Raw genomic sequence first — 19,722 nt, 5'->3', positions numbered from 1 at the left:
TCATGGGGAAAAAGCATGTTTATTTATTCTCTTTTCTGGCAGGGAGAGACACATTGATTGACATTGATTTTGTGGTCTACTTTAAATTCTTTATTACATCACTTCCCATTCAGTCTACCACGTATGTTATTACTCTAAGCACATAAGAATCCTCGGTTGAGTCCACGGTATTAACTGTAGCTAGTAAACATTGTAAGAGGGAGGTCCGTCCTGAGAATATCACCATACGACAAATCATAGCGAATCGGCCATGATTTTATGAAGACTTGACCAGTGCAGAAAACTCTGGAAGAAAAAAAGAAAATGGAAGACAGGAACAATTTCAGACGTTTTTGATTAAATTCATCATCTCATCTCTGCGCTACAAACTACAAACTGCAGACACGGCCCAACATGAAGTGTGTGGCTCTGGCGGTGACACCTATGTATGAGGTGATTGATGTAACCGCACTTGAGCTGCCTAGCAACCGGTGAAACACAACACAGGGATGAAGAGTGCTGACTTTAAGAGCACTGATTCACCGTTAACTGGAAATTTACATTCAAGGATTAACAATGCTTCTTTTTTTTTTTTTTTTTTTCCCCTGAGGATTTATCACAGTTTTTGCTGTTCTGCTTGTTGAGTTTGGTCGTTCTGACTTTAGACTACAATAAAAGATAGAATTTTAAATGATGTACTTTAACTCCAACTGACAAACTCATAGCAAAAAATACAAAAATAATCTGTCTTCATTGTTTGCTCAAAAGTTCCTTTGTTATCTGTTTTCACTGTTGTTGTTTGTTTTTTTTTTTGAGTAAAATCATTATTATTTCAATTTTCTTAATAATTATCTTTGAATGTTAATAGGTTTTAATATACTACTGTTGCTTGCTTTACATATGTTTTTTTCAGAATAACATAGCACAGATTGAAATGTAAGGATATTTGTTTATTTTTTATAAGTATGAACAATAAAGTAGATGTAGGCTAAATCCTGGCATCTGATTTAGTTTTCCTGCCCTTAGCATAAACATCTGATCACTTTAGAGGGTTTACTCCCATACTTAGTAATACTAAAATGGCCTGAAAAAGCTTTTTCATGTGTAAGTTTTGTATTTTAGAACATTCTTCAGTGTAATTCATAGAAGTTTAGTAAAAACAGACCATGATCTCCTCTTCATGATAATACATCCACCTACAGGCCGAGGGCCCGTCATATTCACCTACCTTCCCATCCGATCTTTCCGTCTCCATCCGAGTCTCCCTCCAGCAGGAAAGCTCTGGTCTCGGCGGCCGTCAGGGTCCTCGCTCCTTTGGAGAAGTTCTGCAGAAACAGCCTGGCGAAGAGCAGGGATGAGGCACCACAGTGAGAAAACATAATGGGATGAAAACATTCAATGTGCTGCATTTTGTATGGAAACATAAAGCTGCAGAAAACTCTCAACAATCCATCTTTTTTCTTTAATTATGCAGAAGGATTTTTAGCTGTGTTTGAAACTCAACTGTAACTCATCCTGTTCTATGAAGCCGCTCTTGTCCTGGTCCAAAATCTTAAAGACCCCCTCGATCTCTGTCGGAGTTTTCTTCGATAAACCCACTGTTTTGAAAAACATCTTGGGGCTGAAGGAATCCTTACCTGAAAGCAAAATCACAGACAGAACTGCATTAGATCCAGTCAGAGAAATGATGACGTCCTCTAATCTGAGGACACAACTACAGGGAAATGCAACAAAACGAAGTCCTTTCATCCTGCGACTAGAACAAGTTTAAAGCTTTCATCATCCTCTGACCTTTACAAGCGTTAATGGCTGAAGTGATGTCTGAGGCAGCGAGAAAGTCGGTAATTGCCATGGTGGCGGAGGCTCTGTTGTGGTGGATGTTGCAGCCTGGTGCAATATGTGACCACTGATGGGCAGAAAGAAACTACTGGTGACGGTGGATAGATTTAACCCCCCTGGTGTCAGAAACCACCAGTGTCCTTCTGTCTGCTGTCACCTGCAGCTGACCACTTGAGCGAACTGTGTGTGTGTGTGTGTCTGTCTGTGTGTTTGTGTGTGTGATTGTGTGTGTTAAAGTGAGATTTTAGACAGAAAATCATATCACTGAACGACCGTGTCATGGAGAGCGGTCTCGTCAGGGGTCAGCGGTCATATTGGAAACGAAATCTACCTAAACAGACCCTCCGTCAGGAAGCGTCTGTCTGTAAACAAAACAGCAAGCCACTGAGGTTATATTTGGTGGATCTGGAGGGAACCTGGCTGGCCCGCATTTCCTCTTCGCTCGTGTTTCCAGCCACAGTTGCTGCCTGCTCGTGGTCGTCCCTGGCAGTGTTTCCGCAGGCTGTAAACATCCTGTTATTATGGCCTCTGTCACTTTCAGCCTGCGCTCCATTGAGCTGTCTCCGCTCAGAGACACCTTGTTTTCACATGCTACGTCTAACATATGCTCTCTTTATTCAAAAAGATGCTTAAACGTGCGAGATGGACCAGTTATTTGTAAATTCATCACCTAGTCTGTGTGTAAAGGCCGTCATAAGTTCTTAACTATCAAACTACTGTAGTAGCAAGTTTCAAATGAGTGTCTTACTAAAACTGGATCAACAGTAAATCTGAAGAAAAGTGCTACATCGTAAAAACTGTGTGAATGTTTTTTTAGCAACACTGAAAAGCAGTCAACTAGCCTACGGCAAGCAGTCCATGGCTGTAGCATGACTTAACATAAGATAAGGATTTATAAAACTGTCTGTATGAGTGTTTCATTGAATTTCTATATTTGCATCTAAAAATATATGCATGTATTTTAACTTTGTTACTCTTCCTGAGGTTTCTTCCATTTGTTCCCTTGTAATAACCATTTGGGGAGTTATTGATTTTGATGCAAGCCTCTAAGTCTAAGAAACTCCCCACCTTAGAGTCTAAGGTGAGAGGATGTCCTCTGTTGTAGCCTAGTAGCATAGTGTTTGTCGTGGAAACGGCGAACAAAAGACAGCCTCTGAAAATGTTTTTTTTTCAGTTGCAATAAATCAGTCGCTGGGAATCTCTGGAAAAAAAACACCTGCTGAGGAATTCTCATACTTGGCAGTTTGCAACTACGACAAACAGGAAGTAGATTGTGGTTTGCTGGCAAAACTACAGACTTTTGTTCTGGCAATGCACAGACCTTCCTCGCAGTATCTCTCTCTACCACATTTGACCTCTTTTGTCTGTCTGAAATGCACTCTGTGGTTTTGTATGAGCTCTTCCTGCTTGCCGGTGCCATTATGGTTTTGAAAAGCAGTGTTTTCCGCAGTTTCGCTCCACATATGTCCTTATGGCTCCCATGTGTGAGGGGCTGCCGGAGCGCTGGAGTTACTGCGTCACGCTGGCCCTAACAGGCAGCACGTGTGGGCCCAAGGCCTGGCCAGAATGACGTGAGGGTGGTTTCCTCAGGATGGACTACAGTGAGGCCTGCAGCAACCAGAGGGGCAGAGGAATGACAAAAACATCCTCTATGCCGCCCCCTCCTCACCTACCTGCCCCCTCAGCCTTGTCCCTTTCCAAGCTCCAGTGCTTGTTTTCAGGAAGACCAGGCTTCCTGCGTGATGGAGCAGTGGATGAGAGGAGGAAGAGGGGGCTGGGACAGAGAGGAAAGGACAGACACAGAGAAAGATGGATGGGGATGGGGCGCCGGTCCTGTGCACGTAGTGGTTTTGGGGGAGTTTGTCGCATTGGTTGCTTCCTGGAAGCTGGGAGGGAGTCTGAGGACAGGGGAGGTCAGAGTACAAATCTTTCACTTAGACAGAAAAGTGACTTTTTTGCCTCCTGCGCCTGGGAATGTGAGCAAAGCAGACTAGCAGGGAGTAGCTCCGGGCTTAATTTGAGGGAAAACACATCAATTTTGTGAATTTCTAGAAATCATAAAGGGATTTGGACCTGGAGTTTTGTACTTTCACACGCCTGAAAAACAAACTCTGCTCTGCACTGAGCAAAGCACTGAGCAAATGCGACAATCAGCACAGGGCGAGGACACCAACAGACGTAAGTATCACACAAACACAGCTGGTAAGTTGCATTTTACACAAATTTGAGAATTAGACATTGTTTGGTATTTTTTTTTGAAGTTATAAGCAACTATACAGATTGCTGACTTATCATTTAGGTAGAATGGGTCAGACGCAATGTTTTTCGTAGACCAAGCGAGATTTTCACTGCAGAAAACCACCTCTGGTGTTTAGTTTCTCACTTTCTATTCGCCATCATCCTTTCTCCATCACACTTTTAAGTTATTTTTTTGCAGAATATGCTGCATCATTATTGCCCAAACTTTCGAAAGATTAAGTGAACATGGTTCAGGTCAGGTAGTTGAATGTGTCGTCAGTTAATTACAGGTCTGGTTGTTCGATCCCTGGCTCCTTCTCTCTACGTGTTATAAAGTGAACCTGGGCAAGACACCGAACCCCAAATTGCACCCAGTGAGCAGAGCAGTGTTTTACCACAGTATTGCCTTCATCAGTAGCGTGTGAAATGGGTGGCTGGAAGACGTTGTGAGGGAATTTGTCAATCTCAGGTTAAAAAGGGCCATATAGGTGTACCTGATATAGACTTTAATCATGTTCATGACTAGGTCTAAAGTTAAGGTAGTTTTGTAGAATTGTCTAGATAATTGATAATTGTGTGTTCAATTTTGTTTAGCTGAGGCTCCACCCCAAGTAAAATATTTAATATGATATGATATGGTGCGATATAATTTGGTATGGTACAAACCTATTTGGAACAGTATAACACTATAAAAGAAGGTACAATATGGTACAGTATGACGATACAACATGTTATGGTACAATACGACTTTATCGTCAGTTTGCGCTGAAACTAATTCTGGATCCCAGAGTGCAAAACAGCATGGAATGATTGCACTTGGGTGGTCCGATCCTGTTCACCAGACCTGAGCCACCAGCAGGCCACACCATGGCCAGATGTCAGCCATGAGGGAACCAAATAAACCAGAACTGGACAAAATCTGGGCCACAGTCCATTCTATTCTGGCAATCTGGATCCATCCGAGACTTGATCCACCTCTGATTTATTAAGTTCCATCATTCCACACGGTTTGTGGGCCAGATGCGGGTGTCTGGTAGAATTATGCAATCCAGGATCCTTTGGCATATTTACCAGGAAACTTTTATTTTAATCATGAATTCAGCTGGAAACTTTAGTTTACATTGACTCCCACTTATTAATACAGACGACTAGTCTTGTCTGTCTGTCACAACTAAACTTACACATGCTAAGATAAATGTTAGGAGGAACATCTTTGCAGTACAGAAAAGAGTTAAAAAAAAATAAATCCAACGTTATGAACCTTTCACAGGAAAACTTTTCCTTAATGGTCACATTGACTTTTGAAAGATGTTTAGGGCAACATAAGTCAGATTTTATACTCTGTGTGTGATGCCTGCAACACTTCATATAGAAAGCCATTTTAATTCAGACGGATGATAATGTCATCAGGATCCACTTAATGTCCGGCAAGACTAAATCTGTAAGTCCCTCTGTAATGTCTGAAACGTTTGGCCTCTCAGACAGAGAGACAGCGAAGAAGAGGAAAGTGGTCACTCCTCCTTTCTCCTGGGCTCGGTTACTGCCTCTTCTATTTCCATCGGACCAGCTGTGGTGTGAGCATGCCAGTGACGCTCTCAGATTCGGCCAAGATACCCCCTCGGACACACTCTAAGCTCCACCCTTCCGACAGCACCACCACCACCACCACCACTGCCCTCCACTCTAGCTAATGGTTTTGTCTCACTCAAAATGTTTTGGCACCAATCTTTCAATCTGTGTGGTTGTCTGTGGCATGAACTGTGCCTCAGACAATCACTTCTTCTCCTCTGCTCTGTTTTGACACAAATCACTCAAGAATGGACGTGTGTGAGTCTGTGTCTGTACATGCTTCTATTTGGTGTATGTCTACTGTATGTCCACCATGTCTCTCTGTCTCTTTACACTTTGCCTGGAATTACGCTAGTGCTGGCCTCACATTTTTACACTATACCTCCATATTTCCACACAATCTAGTGTTGGCCTGTGGCAAAATCACCCACAAATTAAATGAAAATAAATATATTAAACATTTTAATAGAAGTTCAACACAGCAAACAAGTACATGTCAATTTCAGATATGATCTTAAAAGTGTTCACATTCTCAGTGTTGCTGAGGTCCAGTCCAATCTGAGTTTGATTAGCCTCCTGAACAAAAAGAGCAAACTGGTAGCTATGTTTATTTTTTCCACTGAGAACAAAATGTCATTAAAAAATTCAACATGTTATCACAAATTGAATTTGGAAACACACTCATAAGAAAAGATACATGAGAGATACATGAAAATTAAAACCAGTCTCCCGTTTGTCTGCTAGGTAGCCTGAATAGGAAGTAAGCTAGCAAACAGATAACGCCTAAACAGCTAGCCAGTCTGGGAAAACATAATTGCAGTAAATCTGCCTGCTAACATCTCTAAAGCTCGCTGCTGTACAATTTACACACATGTTGCGTATTTTGTATGTTTAATCCATAGAATAACCAAAGTGAAGGCCTTACCCATAACAAACTATGTATATACCAACAACTTTAAAGCTAAAGGGTAACCTCAGGAGACTCCAGGAATGTCAATGGTCTTAACCAAGAAACAGTCCTGTAGCTTTCAAAACCCTCCACTAGCTGTTTCCCCTTGTTTCCACTGATTATGCTAAACTGTTAGCTGTCCTTGATTTACCCCTCAAAGAATAGGCTATCTGAGAACATTTGACATTTAATTTATTAATTTAACATTTGTTTTCTTGCTGGGACATAAGAGAGGCGAGAAGATTACAAAAACAATATCTTGTCTGTGCTAGCTATGAAATGTAAACCAGCAAACAGCTAACTTAGCTACATACAAAAACTGAAAACAGGAATAATCAGCGAGACAGGTTCTGTCAAAACATAAAATAAAGCTGCCTGCCAATATCTCTAAAGCTCATTCATTTATAATTTACACACATTTGTTTGATAATATAATATTCTTTTATTATTAAATTAAAAAAAACAAAAACAGTGAGTAACCTGGGGAGACTCCAGGAAGTTACTGGTCCCAACCAAGGATGAGTCTGAACCCTTTTTCTATTGTTCATGCTGAGCTTTTTTATAGTTGCTTCACAGTTAATGGAGAGACAAGACAGTAATAATAACCTTACTAAAAGAAATATTCCCTAACGGTTAAACTTTTCTTTTAAAGTTAAAAAGTCCTCTCAATTGCAGAAGTGCTTGTATGTTGGAGACTTGCCTGGCGGATGCCTGTTATTAAGTGCGCAGAGAAGCAGCCATTTCTATCTCCCGAATCCTGGCCGCTCTATTTCTTATCTGTTTGGGCCGTAACCAAGCGGCAATCCTGACTCATTACATTTTGGACTTAAATGTGGTTGCTGCTGTGCAACTGGATCACGGCCCGATGAATACCAGTCAGCTTAAGCTGCTGGTGATAGGATCTGTGCTTGGGGCTAAGACTGGAGTGGATGGGTTTGGGGGGGTGGGATCAGGGACTCCCTCAGGCGTCTCTGAGAAGAGTAAGGTGTCACACATAGTGGTGTCAGGGAGAGGGGCTTGGTTTGGATTTATATATGTGGATGGATGTACAGGACAAGCAGTAAAAGCTCTGAACTTTCCTGAAACACATTCTCTCCCACAGCCTGTTCTCCTTGTCACAGCGTCCATTTGACAGTGATTGAGCCAAAACAAGTCTCCATATCAAAGTGGGAGTCTGACATGCAAGCCAGTATCCTGTTTCCTCTTCCTATAGTGTGAAGTAGTGTGATATACCCCCGGGCAGCGCCTGATTCCCAAATAAAGATATTTATGTATATTCCACGGGCCCCTGTGAACCTCATCATATTTAAGATTAGCCGTTGAAACAGATCTGCGCTTATCTGATCAGGGTTATGTGTGTGTGTGTGTGGGTGTGTGTGTGTGTGAGTAAATAAGAGCTCTGTCAACGAGAGCTTGAACTCGGCTCCTCCATAAACACTTTAAACCCTGCTGAGGAGTCCCACAGCTGTCTCAGCTGCCCGAGTGTCTTCGCACAGGTCACGGCCTCGCCTTTCAACACGTTTCCCACCATCTTCTAGTTAAATTCCTCCCCACTTTTGTGTGTGTGTGTGTATGTGTGTGTGTGTGTGTGTGTGTGTACATGTGTGCGTGACAACTGTGTGAAATTCACATTCTTGCTGAAATATCATTTCGCCCCGATAAGCTGCTCTCTCAGCTGTGGTTTGACGAAACGACAGGATGGGGAAAAAGTGTTTACATACGTACACAGGTGCAGCCATTGCTCAACCCTTTTAAATGGCACAAGTGCAGAAAATGAAATGGGCCCACATAAAGTGACGGACAGGCGCAGGCCTTTCACCACGGGTTTTAGCACCAGACTGATATGATACTTCAATGGTCATAGCTGTTTTTGTTTCTCTGCTCCTTGCTGCTTGCTCACAGCTGGTGCATGTGTGCCCGGGAAACGACAGAAGAAAATGCAAAGTAGGAAGGAAATGTTTTTTTTGGATGAAAGGACTCTGTTCATCGCCACCACTGCAGTCCCTAACAAGGTTCACAGCTTGTGGGCTCATGTGTGAAATCCTCAACCACATTGCTCCCCCCGACTGACGGTCACCTCTACACTCTACTGCCGTCCAGTGGTAGTAGTCAGCCACAGTTGTCATGTTTGGTGGATTCATTTAGCTTTTCTGGTCTTTATTTGTCCGAATCTGGACATGCAAACTACGCAAGGAATGCAAAATGTGTCCCGTAAATCGATCAGTATTTAGGTGCAGCAACACTCCCCTCTGAAAATCTTTGGGTTTTCTTGTTTTGTTGCACACAACTTGAAAATGTAAATGTGCAACCGTTGTTTTCTCTTTTTTAGCAAATGCACCAGCAGAACTTCTGGTCAGTGTGTTTTTTACCCAAAACACTCACATTTGAGTCTTTCAACCAGTCCGGTTCGACCAGGTCAGACGCACCTTGAGAAAACAACGCGTTTATTTTTCACTCCATCATGAAATCGATTCTATATGTCGATTTATGGAGGAATTAATTACTCAACGTAATCCATGTACCCATAGCACCGGGAAACAGGGAAAGATGGACTCTCACTCAGCTCTCACCTCACGTCTTTGTCCCTCTACACCTTTTTATACAAACACAAGCTCACACACACACACACACACACACACACACACACACACACACACACACACACACACACACACACACACACACTTTTCCCAATATGGCAGTGCTTTTGGCAGTGGTGGTGCTAGTTTAGGCGGGCACTGTTCCCAGGTCTGGACTGGGGAGGAGCAGGTGTACTGCTGTCAACAGAGGCTCATAAATACTCAGCCAGCGACCAGAGATGGATTACACATTTATGTCATCATATTAAAGACACTCTGTCAGCAAACCTTTAAGACTCTGTAATTACCGCCTATGAGAAAAGTCTTTTCTCCCTACAAAGGCAGCTTGTGGCGCGGCTCACCGCTGCGTGGCAAAAGGCCGGCGCTGATCTGCAACAAATTAGTCGCTCAGTTCACGAGCGGATGCAGAGCTGCACCCTGGCTGCAGGAGAGGTCCACGGCTTGCTTTACGTTTTATTGCTGTCGAAACCAAACCCCTTCAACAAACATGTACACGACTGTGACATATTTACCACTCTGTATGTCGTTATTTTAGTGTCACATTTCAGCCCCCCCCCCCTCCCGCCCTCAGCCCCTCTCCTCTGCAGCCGTGGGACTCTGCTGTGTCCAAATAAAGGCTGCAAACAACACCACCAGCGTCCTGACTGGATGTTTCATTCTCCCATATTACCCACATAGCTTTGCAGCGCCGTTTCACTGGCGTCGGACAGTGACCTGCTCCATATGTTCCTCCTATGGCAGGCCTCGAGCATGGTCTATCCCGAGGGCTCAGAATAAGCCCAATGGTTTCCAATTACCCTCCTCTCATAGATTGTTTGGTGTCAGTCACCGTCTGGATATGATGATTCTGCGCCTGCAGTGTAAAAGGATAGTTCTACAGTTCTTTTTGGCATGCGCTGTGCACGTTACAACTCAATCGGGGCAGTAAAACACAACGGGAGGGCGGCAGTTCATTAAAAGTATTCAAGCCCAAGTGTCGCCTCAGTGCTTAGGCTTGTTCTCACCCCCCCTAGCACAACAAACACATTCTTTTTTTTCGTTCACCTGTTGATGGCTCTCGGCACGTCTCACAGCAGTCGAGAAATGATATGTATTCATATCAGTGTTTTATCCTCTTAAATAAACTACAGCAGGTCATAAAATACGACTACGAGGGCTTCCTCGGCGTCAGGCAGGAGGCCTGAAACCAAAGATGCATCCCTCTTTAATCTGACATATGGACGCAGAAGTTGTCGCGATATCGTATTATAAGGCAGCAGGCATCAATCATAGCTCCGATGTGAAAATAGAAAGTGGAGCGGACCGGAACAAGCTCACATTTTGTGCCGGTGAGACAGGTTTCTGCTCAGCGACTATATCACATCCTCAGTGTCCTGCTAAGTCCAGTGAAAAAAGAGTTGACTATACTGAAACACTGTACAGTGAGCAGTCAGGGAACCTTGGCTGACCTGATATGGATTTGATATGGATCCTTGGGTGCAGAGAGCAAAAAAAAGCTAAAGGAGGAGAAGAACAGAAATGCAATCGCCTTCATTATTCTGAATGGAAACACCATCTGTCCATCTCTATGTCCCTTTTTTCCCCTTCTCTGCCCTTTTTCTCTCTGATTTCCCCTCTTTTGGGAAGCAGAGGTGGACTGAATGGTGACACTGTTGCCTCCTGGGAACAACATCCTGATGCTGTCTGGGTGTGTAAAGCTGAACTCCAGCATCAGTGATTTTGTTGCCAGGGGGACGACTTAAGCAGCCGAAACGTCCTGATAAATGTGCCTTGGAAGATACTTATAGACAATAGTGTACAGTATGTACAGTAGCAGTAGTAATAGTGTTCAGTGTGTATAACATTATTGATACAGCATCAGTAAGTGTAAGAGGTAAAGACTGTGGGCTAATAGCTGCATCAGTGGCTCCAAAGAAAGTAGTTAAACGTCTAAACTGCAGGCCTAATATTTAGTTAAATCAAATTAATTATATCATTACATTCTACTTATTGTGAATGTATATCTTTAAGCCAAATGTATAAAATCTCCTTGCCTTTTTGGTCACCCTGGGAAAAAGCTAAGAGCTCTGCTGCAGTTCTCGCTCCTGCCACAGCGCTGGCTAAAGCTGCCTGCTGTTCTGCTTTAATCCTCTAGAGGGCGCTAATGTTAACTGAACAAAATCAGACAGGGATGAAATATCACAGATTCAAAAGTGCAAAATTGCTCATGGAAAATCTTTAAAAAGTTGCAAAATGATGCAAAATGATCAATTTCACATCTTAATTTAGTGACCAAAATGATGCATTACAATCAGATAAGACTGTGGCCCCTATTTAGACTGCACTCAAACCGAGTCATCATATCAAAGGTGGGGTACAATGAGGGGAGAGAGCTATGTAGTGTAACACACAAATGTAGTTCCTACTTTTAGGAAGAATTAATAAAATTTTTCATGTAACTTAAAAAACCCAAGGCAACAGCCCTGAAGGACTCTTGACGGACCCTGAGTTGTACTTTGGGAACCACAGATCTCCATATTAAACATCATTTGTGTGGTGGAAACAGACAATGTCGAGCTGGATTTGCACGTAATAACTTAAGTGGGACGTGGCTCTGAAATTAACAATGCAGACACAAGACCTGGCATCGTATTTTCACCCCCGTGGCAGAGAAAAGTCATGTGAAGTTTCGTAGTCCACAAAACATTTCTGGAGCTTCACAGCAAAACGGTGTCACGGCAGTCTCCTAAACAATTGAAGCAGATGGGGACTTGTTTTAAAACGTGAATAAAAGCCTGCACAGCTCAGCTGAAGTAATCCAAGTCTTCAGAAGCCCTGAGATTCAGAATTTGAAAAGACATCAGGACCAGTCTGTAGCTGCGAAGCTCAAAATGTTAGCAGCCACTTCGAGCATGTAAATAATTGTTTTTCATTGTTTATTTTTAAAACCAGATAAATCCCTTACTTCATTGTGTGTTTACAAACCCGGAACAGCTGGCAATTTCAGTAATGTAATTATGGGCAAATTATTAAGATGAGGTACAGTCACTGAGACATCCACTCTGCTGTAAATCATTCAGGCGGCTGTGTTGCATTAGACCAGATAACTTATCGATCCCCATCCTGCACTCTGCTGCTGCAGAGAGGCCGGCAGCCTCCGGGGAGACCACTGTATATATGAGCTCTTTGTCCTTCCACTGTCCTCGCATCCTTTCTCATCTCATCCTCTTCATCACCTTGCTTCACTCTTCTTTCATCCCCCCCTTACCTCCTCTGATATACTTCCCTTATTTCACCCCCCCCCCCTCGTTCATTCCCTCTCTATCCCGCCTGATCCCCCTCCATCCGCACCTCCCCTCTCTTTTTCTATGCATCTCTCTATCTCCTCTCTCTGTCCCATATGTTTGGCTCGTCTCCTTTGGTGCCCTCCATGAGCTTTCTGTGGTTGCGGCAAAAGCCGGGGGAAAGAGCGGGGCTCGCGCGATGCAAGGTAGGAAGAGAAATATGCCGGTGTCATGCATGCTGGAGGCTCAGAGATTAAGCTCGTTGCAACACATTTTGCAGCATCGTGATGCAGCAACATTTTTGAGGCAATGCGTATCAGCTTCTCACCGTGCTTCCTTCCTCTCTTTATCTTTTACAGAGTTTAAGTACTTCAGGGATGGGGCCAGACTGGTGATTTCATTGGATGGTTTAAATTGGCTGTCTAAAAGGAGATGCAATGACAAAGAAGTCAAGAAAAGGTATTATTTGTTTTTGTTGTCTCTGTGATTGGTGTCTCCGTCTGTGTGGCGGCTGTTTGTAAAAGTTATTATAATCCGCCTTTTCCCTGAGCCCCTGCACCTGTTACACAATGACGTGTTAATTTACCTGAAACAGGGCGGATTAGACCCTTCACGGCCTCCTGAATGCATGTGTGTGTTTTTGTGTGTGTGAGAGACCATACTGTGGCGTGTGTGTGTGTGTGTGTGTGTGTGTGTCCTTTCACATCCTTTACGTCACAGCTGCTGTGAGTCAGCTCCTCTCTTCCTTTCCTGAGTCACTCATCCATCGGTTGCCTGGCTACTGCAGAGCGGTGAAAGTTTCCTATTGCGTCTTTGTCTCCGCGGCTGGATGGGCCCCGATATTTATTCAGGCCCAGGAGTGAGTGGCCAGATAATGTATGTGTTTGTGTGCACGCGTGCGCTTGTGTGTGCGCCGTTTCATCCACTGGACAAAGGCTGACCAATCAGTTTTAGTACATCCTGTTGTGAACACTGAAGGGCAAGCTGCACTCTGCAACTCCTAAAATAGCCAGTGGATTAAAAAAAAGAAGACGATGCAGACACTGAAATGGAGATTATCTTTAAACAAGGCGTATCATCTTACGTTAAAGTGCCCAAACTTCACACTAGTTGCAGAACTCATGTCACAAAACTCAGTCGTCTACATACATTATCCCAAATATTTCCAGCAGTTTTCAAACCCAGAAAAATCCACAAGTTGCTAAAAAAAGAAACTGCGCCTTTCTTTTGGTAGCCTGACGCTATAACTTCTGGGAAAGCGCGAGGAAGGAAACTAAAATGTAACCTTGTCCATGAACATTTGCGCCTTACTCACATCAGGTTTGACTCATAGGTTTTTGGCAGCAACGGTGGCTGTCTGATGGTGATAGCTGCCACCAAAGTGATTTTGACCTCCAGATCCTTTGTGTTTATTTGCGTTTTAAACCCAGAAGGTAAACGTGGTAACAGGCTCCCGATCAGAGCAGAATCTGATGTGACTTCGGAAGTTTATTCCTCCTTTCTCAAGAGCTAGCTGAGCACATGCAGCGGCTCTGTCCCCCTTGCTCCACCCAGCCATCCCCACACGACTGTGTTTACGACATTATACATAATGCCTAAACATTAAACACCTCAGTGTCATAATAAGAAATACTGTTTACCGGTATGATGCTCCAACAAGCGCGAGCATCATTACCATTCAACTGTCCAATATTCACTCTCTTTTAGCTCTGTTTTTGGTCTCTACCAACAACTGAGGCAAATATCTTTAACTTTTTACCTGCTAAATGCTTTGCTCATGTTCACCAGCTGTGTACTGCTCGGTGCTGAGCAGGTCGTGTACTGCGGAGTCTGAGAGCTTTTTCCAGAAAAAAAAGACGTCTAATTTAGCAGCAAAGGCCTATATGAGAGACACTTGTGTTTCTAAATTCCCCTACAGAACTCAGTGAAGCCAAAATGAGCTGCACATGTGTAATCATTTTCTCTAATCATGTTCCTGTGAACACTGTCATGGTTGCAGGTTGCCATTTGAGTTTAATATATTGTTTGTAAAGCTCTCAGTCTGTGTGGGTCATTCACACAGGGATGACGAGCTCCAGGTGTTGATATCCTCAGGTCAGATGATCCAGGCGGAAGAGGAGCTGCAGCCGATCACCTGCTTCTGCGTCCTCGATCAAAGAGGAAGAGGAATCCCCCAGTTATGGAGGAGCCGTGACCGCACATCAAGCTCGGTAACGCGGCTGCCGTACCTCTCCTTCCCCCCTCGACAGCGTCGTCTCCTCGAGGAGCCCACGCATCATCCAACGCTCACTCCTTCCTCTTGTTCTGTCTCGGAGTGCACAAAGGAGGCCCCATGGACCAGACTTATTTTAAATATGCAGGACATGTTCAGTTTCCTCAAAAAGGATTTGAACATCGTGACCCAGCAGGACGCTGTGACCGAGAATCAACATAACAGGTTGATCATTTTCTGTGATGAGGACATACCGCAACGACTTTTTAGTGACATTCTCCCCACTGAGGATTGCTGGACGACTATAGCGGATGCTGATCGGCAAGTCACCGATAACCTGTCTCACTGGTCCAATGCGCCAGACAGCAACAACAACAACTCTGAGGGGATCCAACATGAACTGGTTAGCAAAGACGATTTCAACACGTGCAAGCTGAAGAGTCTTCTGAAGTCCTGTCAACTCTACGCTGCTCCAGGAGGTTTGTCCGAGGGAGACGAGGCAGTAAAAAGGAGGAAGAGCGTGTCGTTTGACGATGACGTCAAGGTCTACCTGTTTGATCAGGTACTGCTCTCCTGTTGGCTGTTTAACTGTGGCAAGGTAGGTTTTGTGCTTTGTTTCTTAGTTTTCCCGTTTTAATTTCCACTCACTATCCACTGTTACTGTTCTTAGGAGAGTCCCACAGTGGAGCTGCACTCTGGGCCCTGCACACCTCCGCCAAGCAGCCATTCCTGCAACCTGCCAGACGTCACATTAGAGGACAGTGGTACTATGTTACATGACCTCTCTCGTGATTTTGCACGATGTACCCTGTGAACTACATAAAGCGACATTTTGTAGAAATTGCCATTTTGTGCCATGTCAGATATATTTAACTGAAATGTAGAAGAGAACACAAGAGAGCGTTATTGTTATTTAGCCAGGTGAAGCTATTTTAATGTAGATTTGTATGGCACTTTGGATCTGGCAGTTTTCCCCTTCATCCAGTGGATATGCAAAAGACAAATGTAAGTTGGCTGACATGTGCCTGAAGTTACACAAGTTCCTTGACTACTACAGTAAAGCAGTGAAAACTCTTTTAAGGAGCTATATTGGATACATTGGAAATTATGTATAGTGGATCAGTGCATGAGTCTTGTACTCAGTGATATCCAATTTTATGCTTTATCTGAGACATTTACAATCCTTGTTATCATTGTAAGTATCATTTTCAATGCAGAAATGTAACTTGTAATGGGGTAATCTTAAAGTGTGGTATTGCGACTTTTACTGAAGTCCTTATGAAGTGCCATTTTACAAAGAACACCACCAGAAAAACTTTGGAAATGCCATTAGTTTCAGTTTATGCCTATATTTCATAGTAAATTAGCATTTACAGACAATATTAGAATGAAATTCTGGCTGAAACAGGATGTTGAACCAAATTGTCTGGAGGGATTAGTCATTGGTAAAATACTTGGCAATATTGCTGGAAATAAAGGTACTCCTGCTGTACGCCTTTCACAGTGGAAGTACAAAAAGAATAATGTAACGTTTATTGATGAATGAGATAATATGTCGACACTAAGATTTGGCCTACAATATGGAAAAGTTATTTGATCATTTCACTAACTACTTCAGACTGAAGCTCTCTAACAATGTAACAAGATCAGGGTGGGACACAGGTGGAGCAAACTGTGTTTGTGAGTCTTGCTGAATCCAGATGCTGCAGGCTGTTGACACTTCGTTATCACACTAACTGTGTGTTTGCTTGGTTTTGCCTGCAGGCTTGGAGTGGGAAGACGACTTCTCAGCTTTGGAGAAGAGCTGCCATTTTCAGTGTATCAAACACTCTGTACCTCAGCACTACACCCTCTCCCTCCCAACACGGAGCTGCTCTGCTCTGTCCAGGCGTCGCTTTCTGTCCCAAACCTGCCTGTTTCTCACTCATGTCAGCGAGTCAGATCTCGAGCTGTGAGAAAAAGACACAAACATATTGAGTTGTAGGTGCTGATTTTTATGACACGGCGGACGGCAGACTTTCTATCACATCGCCTACCTTCAGCCAAAGGCCATCCTGCCGCCAACGTGGCCTAATGTGTCATCCACACTTGTTTTTCTATCAGACAGCCAGCCTTGACCTAATGGAAAAACTGAGTAATCGCCCAGATCTCATCCTCTTCACCTCGAACTCATCTCCCCACCTCCCTCCTCTTTTATGATGAGTCAGGGATTTTAATGGATTTTTTTCCCTCTCTCTGCTCCAGATGGATTCAAAGCACCTGTTGCTCATGACATCACAGCCACGCAGGGCTGTGCGACGGTGCATTCAGCCTTCACAGTTGTTGGTATGACACGATCACTGGCTATGATGTGAGAAAACAGCCAGTTGCATAACACCGCTGGTACCTTTCCAGCTGCAAAGCTCTTTGGAAGCTGCCAGGTTGAGACCTTGGATCCGAGCTGTGAAATGGAAACAGAAATGTTATCAAATTACACGATTTTAATAAATTGTCGAGTGTGTCTGAAATCCTGTTTCATCTTTGAAATTGTTGTGGTGAGCAAATTCCAGGTTAATCTTAAATACAATGTTGTTTATACAGTTTGTTTTGCTCAAACAGAGCGTGCTTGTGGAGGCCCTGTTTGCTTGGCTCATTACTGGAGTGTATTCAGCTCAGAATTTATCAGCGGCTGTGACTAAATAAACAATGTAAGCCTTACGGCCAATGGAGGCAGAAACTGAACAAACTAAAAGTAATAGATAATGTTTCCACAGAGCCAGCATCAGCGAGGTTTGGTTGATTAGATACAGTGTACCTGCAGGAGGAAAGGAAACCTGGCAGGACCTGTTCACGAGCACACACACACACGCACGCATGCACACTCACACAGACACACACTCACACAGACACACACACACACACACACACACACAGACGCACACACACACACAGACACACACATACGCACACACACGTGCTGTTCAAGGACACCTAAAGCTAAAATTATTGCTTCTGGGAGCTGGGAACTTCACATCTGCACACTGTTGTTGTTGTTGTTATACGTTCATGTTAGCCTATTCTGTGCTAATGTTGTAAATAGCCAAATTTTGCGTGTGTTCTTGACATCATCTGGGTCATGTCTGATTTTAGAATTAAGCCTACTTCAATTTTTTTTCTTATGAAGTGTCTTTGAGTTCCAATGACGCTGATGTTACTACTAGGCAACATTTTCCTTTTCATTCCTAAGCTAACATCTCACTTAGCCTTAAAATTGTTGCATTAAAAACAAAAGCATGAAATTATTTATCAGTACTCTATTTTGGCAGAACCGAACACACAAAAAGGTTACTCACATTTTCGCCTCATTATTACATTGAATGTTTTACTCACTGTTGTTACATTTTCTCGCTAAGCTGAGCATGCTAGGTGGTAGCTGCTAGCTTACCTGTGGCTTTTCCTCAGTATGTCATTGTGGCCCCTTAACTTTCTGATTTTGGATAGAGATAGGTTTTTAAATGTGTTAAAGAGGACATTTTGACAATGTGTTTTGATTTAGTTATGTACTTCGTATTTAGAAATTATTGTAAAAGTGATAAAAACGCATAGGAAGAAGATTAGCGCTATCTAGCTCCCGCCATTGCATAAAAACCTTTGTTTTTTAGAATATTTATATACATTTCTGAAACATTTAAGAGGAAAATATACATTCAGATTGACAACTAATGAAAATCAGAATGACAGATGCAGAAACACATTTTCTATTTGTTTTTTATTTTTATTTTAACTTTTTAAGTGACCAGTCACTAGCAAGACCAGCATGTTGTGTTTTGGTGCTGGTCTTGGTGCTGGTCTATGCTGGTTTTTCCAGCAGTGTAGGAGTTCAGAGAATTTTACTTTCAAGAATTGCACTTGATCTACTGTTAATAGACAACATTTATAAATTTGGGGTTTTGATTGTTTAAGACGGTGTGGGCATGCCTCTATATAAAACATCCTGTGAAACATGATTTATCTGTCTCAATGGTCATTCAGTATATCTCACTGCAAACACAGCGACACCACCCTCTCTCTATTTCACTGTCTGTCACGGCAGGAGAGGGCAATAATCCCAACTGCCAACAATGTTTTGGGCCCTCAGGTCAAACAGACGAGGTCAAATACTGCAGATCGCACAAATAAGTGTCAAAGGTGTGTGTCATGAATATTCAAAAATGCCAAATTTTGTTACTGTTGTCTAAGCCCTTGTTTGTTTGTTCACTTTACAGTCTGAGAGCATCCAGTGGTTTATGTTACAGCAGTACAGTGCAAAACTTTAAAAGTCTGGTAAAAAGTAAATAATGGGACAGAGTTTAAATGAGACATGGCCCTGCTTCTGTATGTTCAGGTGTCGCCTGGAGGGCTGTATTCAAATGAAGCAGTGGAAGGTGATAAGCCACAATGGAAATTATGTTAACTGCTTGGAGTTAAAGGAGTGAATGAGGGACCAAAACAAACTGGCTTTTACTTAGAGGCCCAAAACGTCAGCTCGCCTCTGCTGCTTCAAACTGATGGAAAGGTTTAGTGAGGAACACTGAAAGAATAAAATAGTATAGTACATAGTAGTATAGTATAGTTAAGTAAACATGCTCTCTTTCACTATATTGTGGTAGACTACTAGTATAGAGGTAAAATTAATTAAAGTAGGCAACAAATGACCAAATATTAACAACATTTGAAATTTCATTTGGTAGAGGACATTTTTTTTTCACAATACGGGCTGATACCAGTTAACCATCCACTGGGACATCAAACAAGACAAAGATCATAAAGATTTCCCTTAAAAACTTGGTAAATGTTTTTAGCATCCTACATTTTCTTTTGAAAATGGGCAAATCACATAAACTTATCTTTATTGTAATGTCTTTCAGTGGAGACTTTAACAATATGATCTAACACCATGGTGCTTATATGATGATGTTTCTACTACAGCTACATTTTTGTATTCTTAAGTACTGCTAGTACATCCACTCATGTAAAGTTTATACTTACAATCCTTTTTTCTGACATCACTGCATTTAATCTGGGTCCTCTCAATTTTCACACAAAACATGTGAT

General features: G+C 42.8%; 2 protein-coding genes across 3 annotated transcripts; one reads left to right on the top strand and one right to left on the bottom strand.

The window, feature by feature from the left end:
- LOC115570754 (parvalbumin, thymic-like) lies at window positions 1-1,927 on the bottom strand. Its single transcript, XM_030399460.1, has 4 exons — window positions 1,771-1,927; window positions 1,484-1,616; window positions 1,208-1,317; window positions 1-285 (listed from the first exon to the last, which is right to left on the bottom strand). The coding sequence occupies exons 1-4, from the start codon at window positions 1,829-1,831 to the stop codon at window positions 257-259; spliced, it is 333 nt and encodes a 110-aa protein (XP_030255320.1). The 5' UTR covers window positions 1,832-1,927; the 3' UTR covers window positions 1-256.
- A 10,278-nt stretch (window positions 1,928-12,205) lies between these two features.
- Window positions 12,206-18,635, top strand: LOC115570599 (serine/threonine-protein kinase LMTK2-like). 2 transcript variants are annotated; one of them, XM_030399172.1, is made up of 5 exons: window positions 12,206-12,643; window positions 12,797-12,896; window positions 14,532-15,211; window positions 15,320-15,413; window positions 16,414-18,635. In XM_030399172.1, the coding sequence occupies exons 2-5, from the start codon at window positions 12,875-12,877 to the stop codon at window positions 16,602-16,604; spliced, it is 987 nt and encodes a 328-aa protein (XP_030255032.1). In that variant the 5' UTR covers window positions 12,206-12,643; window positions 12,797-12,874; the 3' UTR covers window positions 16,605-18,635. The 2 variants fall into 2 exon arrangements, with proteins under 2 accessions (XP_030255032.1, XP_030255031.1); XM_030399171.1 differs by having other exon boundaries at window positions 12,207-12,643; window positions 14,500-15,211.
- The last annotated feature ends 1,087 nt before the right edge of the window (window positions 18,636-19,722 follow it).

Source organism: Sparus aurata, chromosome 20 (assembly GCF_900880675.1).
Source record: "Sparus aurata chromosome 20, fSpaAur1.1, whole genome shotgun sequence".
Taxonomy (NCBI): domain Eukaryota; kingdom Metazoa; phylum Chordata; class Actinopteri; order Spariformes; family Sparidae; genus Sparus; species Sparus aurata.
Note: the sequence above shows the minus strand (reverse complement) of the source record. Positions and strands in the feature narration are given on the sequence as shown.

Excerpts from the sequence above, each read along its gene's own strand:
- LOC115570599 (XM_030399171.1), top strand. The coding sequence starts at position 12,331 with ATGAGCTCTTTGTCCTTCCACTGTCCTCGCATCCTTTCTCATCTCATC. Across the intron at positions 15,212-15,319 it reads AGGTCTACCTGTTTGATCAG|GAGAGTCCCACAGTGGAGCT; the intron begins GTACTGCTCTCC and ends TACTGTTCTTAG. Across the intron at positions 15,414-16,413 it reads CGTCACATTAGAGGACAGTG|GCTTGGAGTGGGAAGACGAC; the intron begins GTACTATGTTAC and ends TTTTGCCTGCAG.
- LOC115570754 (XM_030399460.1), bottom strand. The coding sequence starts at position 1,831 with ATGGCAATTACCGACTTTCTCGCTGCCTCAGACATCACTTCAGCCATT. Across the intron at positions 1,617-1,770 it reads AGCCATTAACGCTTGTAAAG|GTAAGGATTCCTTCAGCCCC; the intron begins GTCAGAGGATGA and ends TTTTGCTTTCAG. Across the intron at positions 1,318-1,483 it reads ATAGAACAGGATGAGTTACA|GCTGTTTCTGCAGAACTTCT; the intron begins GTTGAGTTTCAA and ends GCTCTTCGCCAG.